This window comes from Chionomys nivalis, chromosome 7 (assembly GCF_950005125.1).
Source record: "Chionomys nivalis chromosome 7, mChiNiv1.1, whole genome shotgun sequence".
In the NCBI taxonomy this organism is placed as follows: domain Eukaryota; kingdom Metazoa; phylum Chordata; class Mammalia; order Rodentia; family Cricetidae; genus Chionomys; species Chionomys nivalis.
In genome coordinates this window covers 51413578-51430781 of record NC_080092.1, presented here as the reverse complement: position 1 = coordinate 51430781, position 17204 = coordinate 51413578, and the positions used below count along the sequence as shown (strand labels likewise).

Here is a 17204-nt window from a genome sequence, read left to right as displayed (position 1 = left end):
AGACAGAGGCAGAGGCAGACGCTCTGAAGACAGTATTTATTGGCTCCTTAGAAATCAGTCAGTAACAACTGTACAGAGGGCTCGCAGCTTCCTTGGGCTGCCCTTCCTTCCCCACTCCCGCTCCATGGCACCCCGTGGCCACGGAAAAAGCAGCTTTGTGTGGGCACAGAGACTCCTTTGGGATTCACAGTAACCAGAAAACGGAAATAAATTAAGTGATATGGGGGAGGGTAATAGGGAGTCATGTTCCCCAAGTCAGTGCATGAAGGAGGGACCCAGAACCTGGAGCTGGGCTCCCTACGAGCTCCCTCTCAGCAGAGGGAGTGTGCTGGGCCCTGAATGTCGAGATGTGCTTCACACCTGGCCTAAATCAAAGCCTGTCTATGTGCTCCTCCTTCCAGGAAAGCACCTGGACATGCCGTCAGTCACTGGAATGAGGTGGAGGCAGTCGTCATTCAAGAGTCCTGGGCTTGCTTGAGGCCCGGCTGTGCTTGTAGTAGTGGCATCTCACCCCTTATTCCACCCGTACCAGAAGGGCATAGAGGAGTGTGGCTCCTTTCTCCTTAGTGACCCACTCAAGTTCCGATGGGCTGAAGTGCTGGTCAGGAAGTTCTCTGAGGGCAGCAGAAGGAGGGCCAGGAGTGTAGGAGCCAGGACGCACACACACCTGAAAGGCCACCTGAGCCTGGTGTGTCCGCTGGGATTTTGGGTCCCGGAATCTGTTAGACAAGCAGAAACAGGAGGTGGGTAAGGCTTCTAAGCTCCCCCGACCGATGAATGGCTTAGCACCCACTTGACCCTCCTCCCAAATCCCGCTCAACAAACTCCCTCATGACCCTCTTCATGGGTTTGTTTACCCTGGGGTTCTATTTCGTGTTTGTTCTAGACACTCCAAGTGCACCTCTCACCTACTTCACCCATGCTTTGGGGCAGAGCAGGGTCTCTATCCCAAGTTAGCCTCAAACTCCCTATAAAGGTAGAGGTAACCTTAAAATCCTGATCCTTTCTTTGTGTCTGCCTCTTAGTGTTACGACTCCAGGTATGTGTTATAACACAGTTTATGCAGTGCTAGGACATTCAAAAAGACTATGACGCATATATAATCGAGGAAAACCAGACTAAGTGATGAACTCTTCCAATCCCAGCACTCAGGATGTAGGTGGAGGCAGAAGGAGCAGGTGTCCAAGACCAGCTCAGATACATACATACCAAGCACAAGTTTGAGATCAGGTTGGGCTATTTTTTCCTCTGGTTTTCAAAACAAACAAACAAAAAAACAAAACAAAACGAAACAAAAAAACTAGGCAGTGGCAGTTAGTGTACACCTTTAATCCCAGCACTTGAGAGGCAGAGGCAGGAGGATATCTGGGAGTTCTAGGCCAACCCGGTCTACAAAACAGGTTCCAGGACAGCCAGAGCTGTTAGATGAAGAAATCCTTTCTCAGGAAAACAAAACAAAACAAAAAAACACAAACAAACAAAAATAAACAATGAAGTGGTGATGTGTTACACCTTTAATCCCAGCACTCCAGAGACAGAGGCCAACCTGGTCATCAGAATGAGTTCCAGGACAGCCAGGGCTACACAGAGAAACCTGTCTCAAAACAAAACAAAATACACAGGGGGGTAAGGGGTGGGAGTGGAGAGGTAGGCTGTTGGAGAAATGGTTCAGTGTTTAAGAGCACAGGTTATTCTATAGAACCCTGGTTCGATTCCCAGCACCCACATGGCAGCTCACAACTGCCTGTAACTCCAGTTCCAGAGGACCTAATGCCTTCTCCTGGCCTCTGCAGGCACTGCACACACATGCTGCACAGACTTACATGCAGGTAAAACACCCATACACATAAAAAACTTTAAAACAAACAAACAAAACAACCATTTGGGTGGTGGCTTTAATCCCAGCACTCAGAAGGCAGAGGCAAGTGTGCTAGGGGGAGGCTCCCCCAGCTAAAGTGTTACAAGATGTCTGAGTTCGAGGCTAGCCTGGTCTACAAAGTGAAACCCTGTCTTAAATGAAACAAACAAGCAAACAAAAAGGATCTGGTTAAGGAGCAACTGTCATGCCAGTGTGGGGAAAAGGGGTGTAGAATCCTAAGTACTCAAAATATCGGGGCCCCTTCTAAATCTGAGACCTCAGAGCTTTCCTCTCAGTACTCACTGCACTTTGGAGGCCAGGGTCTCTGCCCCGGCATACTGAAGGGATGGCGAGAGCAGCACTGGAGGAGGCTGCTCCTCCCGGGGAGGTGCACAGTTCTCACCAGGCTCCTCAAAGCCAACCCCAGTCTCTCCCTTCAGGGGTCGGCAGCTCAGGATGGAGGTAGTACCTGTGGAGAGAGTCAGGTGAGGGCAGCCCCGTGATTCCTCCTAGGATCCCTAGGCCCAGCCCACTCCACGATACCTGCTCCCAGCTCCCCTCGGTCCAGCACCCTCCGTACAACTGCTACACTGCTTCCATGATATGCCATGTGCCACTTCTTTGTTAGTGTCCCAGCTTCTAGATGGGGATTCACCCTGAAAGGACAGATAAGACAGACAAGTCAAAGGTCAGTGGCTCCTCAAGATTGTCCCCCACACAAGAAATCCTATCACTTTTTTTCCCTGGGATTCTTCTTTCTCAGGAAAAAGACCAAAAGGGAAAATCCATGCCTGTGACCCATACGTACCTAAGATTGAACCTGCACCATCCAAAAGGCAGGGCATATTCCCGGGGAGGCTCTCCTCGGCGCCTGTGAGCCTCATCTCCTCTCAACTTCCGGCAAGATTCACAGTAGCATAAGCTACGCTTTGGTGGAGGCATGAAATAATCTTCTGTGGGACAATGAAGAACAGGCTTGGTGCTCCCGTCCTGGCCTCAGCCACACGTTGCTCTCCAGCTGGTGTCCAGCCATGGGAACGAGGCTCTGAGGATTAGGACTCACCTGGAAGCAACAGCAGTTCCTGGAAGCGAGAGCAAAGGGCATGGTACTCGCAGCTCTTTAAAGGGCTAGCAGCAGGCGGTGGACCCCAGCACACACTTTCCTTTATGCCGTCTACCATGTCAGCCTTTTCCATGTCTCCCTGGGCTCCAGCGATCTTCCCGCTGGCCGCCCCTGGGTCAGGGCTCACAATTGTCACCTGTGGAAGAGAGTGGCCACAGCTTGACAGGTCCCCAGATCCCCTTTGTGGGCCAGAAGCTTCCCAGTATCCCCGGACTCCCCTTACTCCATCTCTGTGGCCACTAACCTGCTCACACTGTCCATAGAGATCCACAAGTGCATGGCACGGCTGGGGCACATCCGGCACAGCCACCCCCTGGTCCACCCCATTGATGTGGAGATGGAGACCTCCAGAGCAGTCTAGCCGCAGCCCCAGGATGGTGCCTTCAGGACACGTATCAAGATTTGGCCCGAACTTCTCACAGATCTAAGAGGAAAGGACTACTGTCTTCAGACATCAGGCCCACCATACCAGCAGCCATCCTACAGTTTCAGTGTTTCTAACTGCCAGTCCCTGAGCTTTGTCTGGATCCATGCCCATGGCCTAGGCTCTATTCCCATTTCATTTACCTAGAGTCCCCTTTTCACTTCCAACTTTAACATTCTCAATGGCTGGGGCACAGGAGGAAGCAATAAATAGGCCAAAGACTGTCCAGGTAATGACATGCATGTCTCCCTTTTGGCCAGCTCCTCTCCATTCAGAGGCTTGGTCATTCCAGTCTTCCTGGCTCCCTCCTCACCTTCAGACCATTGTGGAAGACACCACGGCCCCGCAGGAGCCAGGCTGCCCGTTTAAGTGCACAAGCAGAGGCAGGGAAGTTAAGCCTCTCAGGTGGGCAGGTGATGACTCCCAGAACGAGAGAAGAAGTCCACTGTCGGTTCAGGAAGTCGATCCGCACCTGCATGAGAAGGAACTATATACTCACAGCTTCCAGGACAGAAGCCACCTGCCTAGCTAAATCAGTCTTAGCACCCAAACCAGAGTATGGCTGCCTGGTACAGCACCCTTTCTGATGTTTGTAGAGAACAAAAACTACCAACTCAGATGTCTCCTTCCCTGTTTATCCTGCTGCCGGAAATTGAATCCAGGTCCTTACACATGTTAAATAAATGTTCTACAATGAGCTGCACCCCCAGCATCCTTTCTCTTTGAACCCTGGTCTGTTCCTAGACAATTCTTTCAACTGGCTCACTTTCTACCTGTCTTTTAGTTTGCAGCAGAAAGGGCCCCTAATGCTGGGCAGTGGTGGTGCACACCTTTAATCCTAGCACTTGGGAGGCAGAAGTAGGCAGATCTCTGTGTTTGAGGCCAGCTGGTCTACAGCCTGGTCTTCCAGGACAGCCAGGGCTACACAAAGAAACCTTGTCTAAGAAAACAAAAACAGGACAAAACAAAACAAGAAAGGGCCCCTCACCCTGAAGTAACAGGAGTTAGGTAAGAAGAAAGACATACCTGAACAAGCAGGTGGGGTACCAGGGGCTGGTTGATGACAACGATGCCCTGATTGTAGCTGGCCACTCGTGTGGCTGTACGGTTCCCATTGGATAAGAGGATGTTCTTCCCATGGTTTTCCAGGAATTCAAGGGCTGTGGGCATAATACCCACTTGATTCTGGCCCTGGTATGGAGCAAGAGACTGAGCTGCACAAGATATCAATTACAGTTCTCACCCAGCACACTGAAGGGCACAGAGCTCAAGCCTGAGTCTGCTGGACCAGCAGAGAAGTTCTACTCTGGTAACTAGTGGCCCACCAAACCAGCAGGTACCATGGCAGCCTCTTACTCTCAGCCCGTGCTCCTCGCCCTCATCATCTTCCTCGCCCTCACTGCCAGTGTCTGAGCTGGGAGAAGGTGGCTGGGTGCCTTCTGGTTCCTCCAGCCTTGTGGAGCTGACAATGGACACACTGCGTACTGGCCCGTATAGATCCAACACAGCCCACACATTCTGGGAACGCAAGACCAAGGAAGCCAGAAGTCAGCACAAGACCTTCAACCAACAACCCAACCCCAAAACCAAACAAGTTCTTACCTTGGCAATGCCGGTGGCTGCAGGCCCCATATCTTCTCCATCTACCAGGATGTGCATTGTGTCATCTGCGCCCCGACGAATGCCCACACGGCTCCCCACCTAGATCCAGGTGGAACAAAGACAGCTGCTCAGCCAACTTTCTTCCACTCCTACTCCCAACCCCCACCTGCCTTAGTGACAGGTGTTTTACCCCTAGCCTCTCGAGGTTGCGGCCATAGTTCATCCTTTGGAGATGACCATCTCGCCTCACTTCACAGCTGGACACCATCCAGGTGCTCTTTGTCCGGAGTTCTGGCAAGGAGGGAGGCAGCCCCGGCCCACTGCCTGCTCCAGGCCCCATCTCCTCAGGGGCTAGTGTGGTCAGCCCCAGCCGGAGGGATCCTGCCCATTTCTCATCAAGCTCTTCCACTTTTACCTGTGAGAAAGAACGAGCCCATTAGCTGGTCTTGTGTGATGGCCTGGTAAACCCACTTCTTCTCCACAAGCCCACCTCAAAGACTTCTTCAGCCTTGAGCTCCTTGGTGCTGAAAACCAGGCCGTGAGCATAGCCAGCGACACGTACTGCCCGTGTGCCATCCTCCTCCAGAGTGACGTTCTTGCCACATGTGTTATGGAATCGGTGAGCTACACCTGCCACTGTAGGTAGATGTTTGGATAAAGGGTTAGGGTTAGGGAAATTACCTTCAGACGGGATGCAGGGTAAAGCTTTTTTACATGAAAAGCTAAGGCCCCATCTGCCACATCAAGACCTCTGGACACTTTTCACCACAGTAAGACACAAAATGCCCAGTGCATGGTATCTTGGTCTCTGCGAGTCAGGGAAATCATACGACTCTGTGTCTCAGTTTAATAACACCCCCCGCCACACACATAGACTGCTTGCCACAGGGCCTTCCCCTTCCTTAAACAGGATTCTTGGGCTGCATAACGGGTACCTGGGGAATGCAGAGGGAAGGACTTCTCAGTGGCAGTGTTGCTGGTCGCCAGACTGTTGTCCATGGGGCCGGTAGCATTGGTGATAGACACCTGGACACACTGGCCATAGAGATCCACCACTGCATACACCTCTGTGCAGGAAAAAAGGCATCAGAAGTCTGAGGTCCTGAGCGAGCTGAGCAAGGGGTGGCAGGCGAAGCACAGAGTAGTCACCTTTACCCGGAGGCAAGCCTGAGCAGGCGGCGCCTTGGTCCTGTCCGTTAATGAAGTAGTGCAGATCACCCTTGGCAGTTCGCATCATGCCAATGCGTGCACCTGTACCCAGGGCATCCAGATCACAGCCATAGTTGTTGCGCATCGTATTACCGTCTTGCATGATAGCTGTGCCACTGCGAGGACAGAAGAAGGTGAGTTAGCCTCCCTGCCTCACCACTATATTGGCCCATACTTAGTCTCTGCCTGTCAGGACCGCACACTGCTTTGGACATCATATACTGAGACCTGATCTTGGTCTGAGGCCCAGTCCTGTCTTCTTTGTCCCTGGAGTCCCCTAGGGAAAAGCAAGAACTGCTCTGTAGGTTGCGTGGGTGGGAATTCCCAGAACTGAGCAGGAGGGCTATTAGATCCCCAGTGTGCCAGTGCCTATGGCCACAGTTCCACAGATCCAAATCATGCTTAGTTTTCTGGTACCACCTAGCTCTACTATCCCTACCAAGCTGGATTCAAGAGCAGACAGCCCAACCTCAGCATCCATGTATCATAGTCAATGTCTGTCATGGTGTTGGGAAACTCCAGGTCTTCAGGCCGGATGGCAGTCACTCCTGAGAGGAAGCAGAAGGTAAGAAATGACCCCTAGGACACAGGCACCCACTATCTTCCACCCCCTCACAGATGGTCCCTCACCAGCTTCAATGGAGCCTGACCAGCGGTCTACCATCTTCTGAATGACAATTTCAAACAGTTCTCCATCCCGCAGGGCTCTGTCAGGGAGAGTGGGGGTCACTAATGCCATAAGTGGGCAGTGGGACTGTGGAGACATCAAAGTCTAGAGACTGACCGGTTGGAAATGACAATGGCATCATTGAACTCGCTTCGGCAGTTATGACGGAGAGCAGTTCGACCCCCATTAGTGATGACTGCATTACTGCCATGCAGCTGGTGGAAGCGCAGGTCAGAGCCCCCAGCTGCCGAGGATGGGGAACTTGGAGACATCTGGTTGTTCCCTTCAGGGAGTGGCTCAGAGACTGGAGGCACCTCTGCAATAGGCATCACCCATTAAGTCTCTATAAGTGTTTGTAATGATTCCCAAGGCCACCCTAATCCTTCACCCCAGCCGTCAGGCCCTCACCCACGTCATCCACAATAGTGGCCTGAGCAGCCTGGCCATAGAGATCGACGACAGCATAGACACCCGGGGGTACATTCCAGGCAGCAGGGCCCTGAGTCATTCCATTGACAAAGAAGTGGAGGGTTCCATCCTCCCGCCGCACCACGCCCACTGTGTCCCCTGCCTTGGAAGAAGTGGGGGCTAGAGTGAGGAGTCAGGTAGAGTTCCTGCTTGAGAAGGTCCTGCATCCACCCTACCTCAGTGACGCCCTCAACATTAGACCCATGAGTACGCCCTATTCTCTCACCTTGAGGCGGTCCAGGTTGTGTCCGTATTCATCTAGGATGGTTGTCCCATTATGCATTACCCCATTCCCTGTCATCATCCAGGTCCCTGTAGGGACAGAAGTGGCAGAAGATGAAGAACAAGGCAGGATCCAGAACCCCACGCATCAGCTTCTTCCCTGGACCCTAAAGCAGCCCTGCCCTGATTAGGATCTCACCAGAGCGTAGATTGGTCATGGTAGAGGGCAACTGGAGGTAGGCAGGGTTGTGGGTAGTGACACCAATCTCAATGGAGCCAGCCCATTTGTCCACCATCTTGTCGATGCGCACCTGGAACACTTCTCCATCCCGGAGGGCTCTGCTGCTCAGCACCACGCCATGATTGAAGTCATCAGTGGCACTAAGGGCACAGCAAGTCGGGACTCAGAAGATTGACACACTCACTCAAGCCGGCAGTATCTGTCCAGCACCCAATGTCCCAGGACACCAACCAGACTTCCTGCACCTGGAAGTCTCCATCTTTCTGTCCAGGAACTCCCACACCAGACACACACTCTGCATCCCATGACCCCACCTCACTGCTCCCACACCCTATTCGGGCTCCCTTGGCAGGTCTCACCCCACCCCACAGGTCATACTGGGGCCTCAGGGCAGTGCGTCCCTCGTGGGTGATGGCTGCCTTCTGTCCACAGTTTGGATGAAAGAGCAGGCGTTCAGGTTCTGCCTGGGCAGCAGGAGCAGCACGGCGGAGAGCACCCTCCGGGGACAGAGCCCTCAGGATGGCATTGTTCCGGCGGAGCCGGTCACTGTGGTTATTATTATGGACGATGGTGACTTTCACAGCCATCCCGTACAAGTCCACCACACCATACACCACTGGTGGTGTCAATGGGGTAGCTACGCCTGGAGGAGAGAATCAAAGAGTCAAGTGTGAGAAGAGCGAGCGTCACAGAGAAGGGTAAGGCAGACCCACTGACAGCCTGGCCAGTAGTCTCTCTTGTATTTCACCTTACCCTGATCAATGCCATTAATGAAGAAGTGCAGGGCAGAGTTGGACTTCCTTGTGAGGCCAATATGATCACCCTCCTAGCCAAAGAAGAAAGACCCTAGTCTAGAATCCAGCTACACTCAGGCTCATGTTCCAGAAGTCCTGGACACTTTCTACCACCCCACTCCACAGGAGACCACCTACTGAAGAAATCCACATAAGACCACTCTTGGGCAGGGCCTAGGTTCCTGCTTTCCAGACACATTTCCCAAAGGCCCAATGTAAAGCAGATACTGAGTCAAACCACATTAAAAACAATCTCCCCGACCTCTACAATCTCAGTCTATTTAAGAGCTACAGGGGCTAGAGGTACAACCCAGTGGTAGGGCACTTGCCTACCATGTCCAAGGCCCTGAGTCCCATTCCCAGTACTGATGGGAACAAAAGTGCTCCTAATAATCACACTTAGATCCCATTAGACATCCCTGCCTTCTCAGAAGCCTCACGCAGAGAGAAAGAGGCTTCCTCTTAGCAAACACTGCCTGGTGCCCTGGCTTCCCTGGCCTGGCCCAAACTACTGTGCTCTGCATTCACCTGCAGTTCGTCCAGACTGAATTCACAGTACTCCCGGCGAGTACCCTTGCCATTGGTCAGGATCCCACAGCCACTCATCATGATGGTACCTGGTAAAAATGAACACCCAGTTAAGGAACAGGTGGTCTTGCCCTCATCAGCCCACAACCCGTGTCCCTCCCCTCAGCTGGTACCTGACTGGAGGTTGGTCATGGTGGCTGGGTACTCCAGGCTGTTGGGATTATGGGTAGTAACACCAATCTCGATGGAGCCTGACCACTTGTCTACAAGCTTGTCAATACGGATCTGGGGTTGAATGAGAGCAGACAGGAACAGAAAATATAAGAACAGAAGATAAACCCTTGAACCCTTGGTTCCTCATCAGTCACAACCATCCTGACATCAAGGATCAATCCGACATTTAGCTCCCAATCTTTGTCAGGAAGCTCGGCCAGACTTCAGGATTTCACAGACCTCAAACATCTCGTTATCCCGAAGGGGGCGGTTGGTCATGACAACCCCATTGTTGAATTCATCCAGGGGCCTCCGGCGCTCAGCCGTCTTATTATTGTTGCTGAGTTTGATGAGGGTTCCACACTTCTCGTGAAAGAGCAGGGCATCGTTGGAAGTGAGGACAGGAGAAGTGGCAGGCCCGCTGGATGCTAATCCATCCCCTGCTGGTGGGGAGCTCAGGTTCACATTAAGGAGGCCTCCATTGTAGGCAGACAGAATGGCATTGCTCACCACCTCAGAGAGCTCCATGCTGGCAAAGTCTATAGCAGCAAAATGGAGAAAAGAAGCCAAGGTGAGACTCTATCCTCTCTAGTTAGCTTGGGATCATTTCTCCCTACCCATCTTTTGAAGTCCCACCCTTATCCACCTCACTACCCACTCCCCTTCCCAGGGCTTCCCCGAAGCCCTCACCATTATGCGAATCAAGGCTGTTAGGAAACGTCTCCGGCCGGGCCTGCACTGGGGACACCATGAAGGCTAGGGACCAGGTGGGACGGGAGGGGAATAAGGGTTCAGCCTTTGCTTCAGGGCCCACAGTCAGGAGACCATCTCTTCTAACCCCTATGTTCCCCTGAACAGCCTCTGGCCCCGCCCCTCCCCCAGCTGACTTGTGACTATTTCTACTCCATTTCTTCAGTCACACCTCATGCTTCCCCCAAGCTGTGTTCTCACCTTCATCCACGGAGGTCCCCTGTTCAGACAAGGCAGAGTCTTCTGGAGGGGCTAAGGGCTCCAGGGGAGGTGTAGGGACAGGAGTAGGAGGGCTGAAGCCTGGCTCTGGGGGCAGCACAGTGATCTGGGTGCACTTGCCATAAAGGTCCACGACAGCCCAGACACGAGCAGGCAGGCCAGTGGCAGCCACACCACAATCCCGCCCATTCACCCAGAGCCGGAGCTCCCCAGTGGCTGTGCGTTCCACACCCACGCGGTCCCCTTCGACAAGCTGGTCCAGGTCCTGGCCATACTCCTCCAATACAGAGCGCCCATCCCGTAGCACCGAGCAGCCTGATACTACCCAGGAGCCCCCCTTCAGTCCAGTGGCACTGCTCGGGAAGTCCAGCACACCGGGATCCAGGGCTGTCACTCCAATTTCAATGGAGCCACTCCAGGAGTTGACCTACGAGAGAGAGGCAGAGTTTCAGTATGGAACCCCACCGCCAGAAACTGCGTTCCGCACGACAACGCCCCTCTCGCCCTGACCTCTGAGATAACAGACATAGAGTCACAACTCTTTGGACCCTGCTCTCCCTTAGCAACCGTGCTGTATCTAGCTGCTCAGTGTTGACCACAGCAGTCCTTTACCCGCTGAGCAAGCTGGTTAAAGACCCTGGTTTCAACCTTTGGCTCCTCAACCACCGCAGCCACACGATTCCTGGATCCGTATATTCTACTCTCCTAAATCCCTCTTATTCCCAGCCCCAGTCCTTGGTAAGGTGGCGCTCCACCCGGACTCATCCTCTTCCCAAAGGCTTTCTCTGGGCCAAGCAAGCCATACACACCTCCCTTTCCCATGTGTCCTCATCTATCTTCCTGGCATTGGGCTTCTGTCCTTCAACGGTTTGTGCTTTTTACTATTTCTCTATTCTCTCCATCACAGCTCAGGCACCTGTCTATCTTCCGTCCCCAAGACCCAAGAGATTGCGCTACATCTGTCACTAGCCATTCTAGTAACTGGGCCCTGAGGAAACGCTTTCTCCAGAATGAATGTCTGCTTCATGCTCTTTTCCTTCCTGTTCTCTGGTGCACTGCAGGCTGCCGGTTCGGTGTCGGTACCTGCAGACTTGGTTGGACATACAGACTTTCTCGCAGTTCTACCTCTTCTCCTTCTCGTCTGCTCCCACCCCCACCCCCTGCCACCACGATTCCGCTGCCCCAGCTTCGCACCTTGCGGTCGATGCGAACAGTGAAGACGCGTCCATCGCGCAAGGGTTCTCGGCTCAGCACCAACCCGTGGTTAAACTCTTGGCCTGGCTGCTGCCGCCGCGCTGTGCGCCCACAGGCCGACAGGCTTACCAAGCGACCGGTGCGCGGGTGCAGCTCCCCGCCACTGCCGAGACCCCCGCTGGACCCGAGTCCTGGTCCGCTGCTGCCAGGGCCACCACCCCCACCCCCGCCTGGCCCCGGCCCCGGCCCGGGGCCTGCCCCAGAGCCCCCACTCCCACCCGACCCCGCCGCCATCGCCGCTGAAACCGCGGCCGCGCGACAGCCGCGCTTGGCGGCACCCTGGCAACCGCGGCGGACAGACGCCCTGGGGCAATACGGCCGGGGGCTGGGGCCGGCTGTGCTTTACGGCACTGCCCGCACCGAAGCATCCAGCGCTGAGGAACAAGGTCTGTCACGAGGGGAACGGAAGGACGACGGGGTCGGGGGACTTGCTTTACGGCACAGCGGGATGAGAGCGAGAGCGGCTCGGAGAGACCGGAGGTTTTGGTTGGCTTTTGCGACAGCGAATGGGAGAAACGCCCGCCGCGGGCGTATTTGCGACGGAGGCGTGCTGGCGCCCAAATACACTTTGCGACGTCGCGGCGCCCAGGGCCCAGCCCTTGTCGGGAAGAGACGTGTTAAAGTAGTCCCTTTAACACAAGGAATCGGGGCTTCCTTTCACACCGCACGCTCTAAAGTGATATAAACGTTATCTTCGGGACCGAGAAAAGGTAGTTTTATAAATCCGAGTTTCGGTCCTCCATAATCCCGAGACCGGAAATGTCGCAATCCATCCACGCATCGCACCTCTCGTCGCCCCTGTCCCGCACCTCTCGTCGCAACCTTCCCTGCCTCCGCCTATGAGGCACGGCGAGCTGACTGTGGGGGGAGCCCGCGGGTCGTTCAAGACCAACTTGAGCAACGATTCAGTGAAACTTAGATTTTTTAAAAATTTACTAAGAAAGAGCCTAGAGCTATCCCGACAGGTAATCTCAAGCAACAGAGCTGATAGCTCCAAGAGATTACCTGAGACCTATTAACAGAACCGCAACCCTACTCAGAGGACCTCGCTGAGGCTGGAGGGCTATGATGTCACAAGGGGCTTCTCGGCCCTGACCAGGTCCCTTGACTGTGATTGGTTGATTCGGAGAAGGGCGATGATGGAGATGGGCGGGAGCAAATTACAGAGACAAAGAAAGTCTTTGGGTGTGACAATTAGAGAAGGGCGTGCGAAGGGGCTTCCAGGCTGTAGTCTCTATATAGTCTTGTTTTCACCTGCTTCAGCGCCAGGGAGCAGAGGCCGAGGAGGTCCAGTCTGACCCTGAGCCCCAGCGCCCCCCGCCCACCGCGGTGGGGGCAGGGCCAAGGGGCGGAGCTATGTGGAGCTGGGAGGCTGGGCCGAGTAATTGAAGTGGCTACCAAGTTGAGCCATGGAAAAGCCCGAGTCTCTCGCGTCGGTTAGCGGCCTCACTGCGGAATCCCCTCGGGGGGTTCCTAGGGCAGTACCAGGAGGTGTCCGAGGTATACAAACAGACACCGGAATGCCCTCCGGAGTAGCCTTGTTTCCTGGTTCTGGCCCCCTCTTGCATTCCGGGGGCACTGTAATTCGTAGTCCTGGTCCAATCCAGCCCTCTGAAGGGGTAGTGACCCTCAGTTCCAGACCCAGTCTTCATCACGGGGAGGTTGCAGGTTGTAGCTTTGGGTCCAGCAAATCCCCTGGCACTGAAACCGGTGCAACTAGGGCTTCCATCCCTGGGCCGGGGGAGCCTAAAGTGTCCAGCTCGGAGAATAGTCCACATTCCGGGTCAGCTCCCTTGAACTCTCAAAACTGTGAGGAGCGTCCCCGGAGCATCCTAAAAAACAGCAGTTCCTTCATGATGAAGAAAACCTCCAGTAAGGAGAAGTAAGCTGCTCAGCGGTTAGCCAGGAGCCAGCAAACCTGAGATGGGAGGGAAGAGTTCAGGACACCTAGAGCGGAAGCCAAGAAAAAAGGGGCGGAGTCCTGAAAAGGGGGTAGGGGGACAGTAGATGAGAGCTATTGGGTAGGAAATCTGAGGTTCCAAAACTTGGGGGAGGCGGCAAGGGTCACAGAAATCCTGGCCACAGCGCATTGTAATTCCCACTGGGCATCTGGCTCCAATCCTAGCCTCTACAAGGGAATATCAGAAGAGTTCTGTGCATGCCTGGAAGGATGAAGGAGACCCCTCTGTTAGGGGAGGGTCCCCAGAAGAGCTTCCTCCTTTGCTGTGTCCTCCCCACACCTTAGGAAATCTCAGCGCTGGGATGAGATGAACATCTTGGCTACCTACCACCCCGCTGACAAAGACTATGGCTTTATGAAGGTGGATGAACCCAGCACCCCCTACCACAGGTGCTAAGCCCTTAGCCCTAGGCTTTCAGCCGGGACTCCTGTATTCCAGCAAGGGAACAGGAGGAAGAGGCCTAGAAGCCTCAGGTACTAGCCCTGCTTCCTCTCCTCAGGCTGCAGGACAATGACGAGGACCTGTCTGCAGGGTCTTCTCTGAAGGTGACCCCTGAAGCACTGGCAGAGAGGTGAGAGTCTACTGCAAAGCTGTGCCCTCTGCCCCATACCTCTGAACCCAGTCTCAGTTAGCTTTGTTCTTTGGCCCCTAAAATGGTACACACTACACTCCCCCTTGGGCATAAGCAAAACCGATCTGGGGGATCACCAGCTTGGTTCCCCACCCACCACCTGCCCCCACTGTTGTTTTCCCCCTTCTGTGCCCCCAACTAGTCTCCTTCCCCTTCAGGTTTGCCACAATGGACAATTTCCTCCCCAAGGTCCTCCAGTATGGAGACAACAGACGCTCAAGGACTGCAGATAGCTTTGCCAAGACTTGTACGTGAGATGTGGGTGGGGCGGGCCTTGATGGATGGGGAGGCGGCGTGAGTGACCCTTCAGGGAAACCTGGAGGGAGAGCTAAGCCTCCACACTGGCCCACAGACTCCAGTGATTTTGACAAACACCGAAAGATACACTACAGTGAAGGCAAATTCCTGAAGGCCCCGAGAAACCTGCCCTCAGCCAATGAGGACGAGAGCGGTGGGGCTAGTGCCAGCATCAGCAGTAGTAATCAAAGTGTGGTGATGGACCTGAAGTCCAGGCCTGTGGACAAAGGCTGGGCAGGAAGACTGGCCACAGGAGTCAAAAACGAGACTGTCCTGGTGACTGACAGCCATGCCCTAGGCACCAAAGGTTAGTAGCAGAGACCTCAGGACTGAAGAGACTGTAGACAAGAGATTGGTTAGGGACAGGGACCTCGGGACTGAAGAGACGACTGTAGACGAGAGGCTCTTCCAGAGTCCAGATCTCCTTGAACTTTGCTTTTCTCATATCTGCTCTCTTTGGCTCTGTTCCTCACTTCTCCGTGCTACTCTGCTCTCCAGAGCACTGGCGTACAGTCCTGCAGTCTGGTAGGGAGGCGATGGTCGGAGGTTACTCCAGGGAAGAAGAGGGTCAGCTGGAGCTGAGTCTCCACTCGGGGTGGCCTCCAGAGATGGTAGGCTGGGGAACAGTTTGAGTGAACCACTGGGGGATGCAGACCCACTGAAGGTTTTCTAAACTGGGGGTGGGACGGCAGATGAGAACTGGGTACCTGAACATTTCCCGGCTGGTAGTGGCCCACCTGCACAGCAGGTGGTCACAGACTCAGACTGTCTGGGTGATTTTTCAGATTCTGCCACTTACAGAAACCAGTTCCCCTCAGCTTCAGACTCTACCGTGGGGGAGCAGACTAATCTACAGCGCAAGGAGTATTACAGTAAAGGAAGATACCTGAGGTCCTGTTCCCACCCAGAGCTCGGAGAGGATATAGAAGATGAAGAACAGGACAGTGAGAGCTGGGGAGGACAGCCTGGGGGTGGACGGGCAGAAGAAGCAGCTTGCTAGGTGCCCCAGCCCTCATCTCACGTTACTTCCAGGTTCTTCAGACCTGATCTGGGTTACTGAGAATCCCAAAGGCACCTCAGGTCCTATTGGAAGCCCCATAGGGTATGATAAAATCATTCAGGGAGCCGGGCAGTGGTGGCGCACGCCTTTAATCCCAGCACTCGGGAGGCAGAGGCAGGCGGATCTCTGTGAGTTCGAGACCAGCCTGGTCTACAAGAGCTAGTTCCAGGACAGGCTCCAAAGCCACAGAGAAACCCTGTCTCGAAAAACCAAAAAAAAAAAAAAAAAATCATTCAGGGCTCTCTGGACATATCCATGACACTATTACAACCTGGTGAGGGGACCATCTCCCTAAGCCTGGCTCTTAGCAAGCTCCCATCTCCCAGCCTCCCAATCCTAGCAGGCCAGGGCATCAGCATTAGGCATTAAAAGAGGCCCTAACCATCCCAGAGTCTAATGTCTTTGTCACAGAGAACAGATATCAGGGATGCTCAGGGGGATTGAGAATCCCCCCAGCCTAGCATAAGTCAGTGACGCCATGCCTCCTCCTTGACTCCTCTCTGCTACCCCATCCCTCTCTAGTTAGTACCATATCCTCCAGAGGCAATGGGTCTCAGGTGGCATCCAACTGTTGGGCTAAGGGGCTGACATACCGAAGCCCAAGGAACTCAGAAAAGGAACATGGAAATAACCAGAACCCTCCACGCTGGAACGGGCGCAGACATGAGCCTGGGCAGAGGCAAGGGGGTACTTGCACTAACTAGAGAGGCATTGGGATTAAGTGGGTAGGTTCTAGAGATTTGAGGTTCACATGAACAAGAGCTTACCCCAGCTGCAAGAAAGCCCAACCTCCTCTTTCTCTAGATGAAAGCTTGTGGCTCCAGTGGACTCAGGACAAAGAGCCTAGACCATGGAAAATGTAGCCGGCTGAGGATGGGGTGAGGACAGCCTTCCCCTGCCCTTCCCACTCTAATAGTGGACAATAAAGACAACATCAGGAACCAGACTGGGCCCGCTCTATCGAGGATTGGGAGAGTTGGGGGTGTGGGAGTGTCCATGTACAATAAATCAGGAAAGCAGAGCCAAGAGAAGGAAGCTGAGCACAACCCAAGGGACTGGACTCCTAGGAGCAAGTACTTAGGGGCTAAGGCAGCAAATCACAAATTTGAGCATAAGTTGTTCTACATGATGAGATTCTGTTTCAAAGCATAAAACAAAACTTAGGGTTTAAAAAATTCACTATCCGTTTTATTCACTTCATGTAGTACACCTGTTGGTGGTCAAAGGAACTTTCCAGAATCAATTCCACTGAAGATCAAATTCAGGTTGTCAGGCTTGCTGTGTGGCAAGCACTTTTACTCAGTGAGCCACCTTGCTGGCACCCTAGGATTTTTTAAATTTTATAATTATTAGTATTACTATTTTTGTTGAGACAGAGTTTCTCTATGTAGCTTTTGACTGTCTTTCTGGAACTTACTCTGTAAACCAGGTTAGCCTCAAATTCACAGAGATCTGCCTACCTTACCTCCCAAGTGCTGGAATCAAAGGTGTATGTCACCACAGCCTGGCAAAACCTAGGATCTTGAAAAGGCCCAAGCTTGCAGCAGGATGCCATTGCCTGATATAATTAATTGACCATCTTTAATCCCAGTACTTGGGACAGAAGCAGGTGGATCTCTGTGAGTTCGAGGCCAGCCTGGTCTACAGAGACAGCCAAAGGTTACACAAAGAAACCCTGTCTCA

The 17204-nt window shown here is 53.6% G+C and overlaps 2 protein-coding genes across 7 annotated transcripts; one reads left to right on the top strand and one right to left on the bottom strand.

The window, feature by feature from the left end:
• Positions 1 to 27: 27 nt before the first annotated feature.
• Neurl4 (neuralized E3 ubiquitin protein ligase 4) lies at positions 28 to 11806 on the bottom strand. Of its 3 annotated transcripts, none has more exons than XM_057774811.1 (28): positions 11513 to 11806; positions 10301 to 10745; positions 10040 to 10105; positions 9590 to 9888; positions 9310 to 9421; positions 9137 to 9225; positions 8568 to 8640; positions 8193 to 8457; positions 7773 to 7954; positions 7578 to 7663; positions 7292 to 7454; positions 7001 to 7199; positions 6847 to 6923; positions 6686 to 6764; positions 6157 to 6332; positions 5943 to 6074; positions 5498 to 5643; positions 5198 to 5422; positions 5008 to 5106; positions 4762 to 4923; positions 4432 to 4596; positions 3719 to 3877; positions 3226 to 3405; positions 2922 to 3117; positions 2667 to 2811; positions 2402 to 2514; positions 2162 to 2327; positions 28 to 719 (listed from the first exon to the last, which is right to left on the bottom strand). In XM_057774811.1, exons 1-28 carry the CDS (start codon positions 11804 to 11806, stop codon positions 515 to 517), a joined length of 4698 nt encoding a protein of 1565 aa, XP_057630794.1. In that variant the 3' UTR covers positions 28 to 514. The 3 variants fall into 3 exon arrangements, with proteins under 3 accessions (XP_057630794.1, XP_057630795.1, XP_057630796.1); XM_057774812.1 differs by having other exon boundaries at positions 6163 to 6332; XM_057774813.1 differs by lacking the exon at positions 10040 to 10105 and having other exon boundaries at positions 6163 to 6332.
• A 1175-nt stretch (positions 11807 to 12981) lies between these two features.
• LOC130878015 (uncharacterized) lies at positions 12982 to 16466 on the top strand. 4 transcript variants are annotated; one of them, XM_057775764.1, is made up of 9 exons: positions 12982 to 13454; positions 13818 to 13922; positions 14033 to 14104; positions 14323 to 14411; positions 14517 to 14768; positions 15247 to 15405; positions 15494 to 15541; positions 16065 to 16208; positions 16326 to 16466. In XM_057775764.1, exons 1-9 carry the CDS (start codon positions 12982 to 12984, stop codon positions 16382 to 16384), a joined length of 1401 nt encoding a protein of 466 aa, XP_057631747.1. In that variant the 3' UTR covers positions 16385 to 16466. The 4 variants fall into 4 exon arrangements, with proteins under 4 accessions (XP_057631747.1, XP_057631749.1, XP_057631748.1 ...); XM_057775766.1 differs by lacking the exon at positions 16065 to 16208 and having other exon boundaries at positions 14354 to 14426; positions 14498 to 14768; XM_057775765.1 differs by lacking the exon at positions 16065 to 16208.
• The last annotated feature ends 738 nt before the right edge of the window (positions 16467 to 17204 follow it).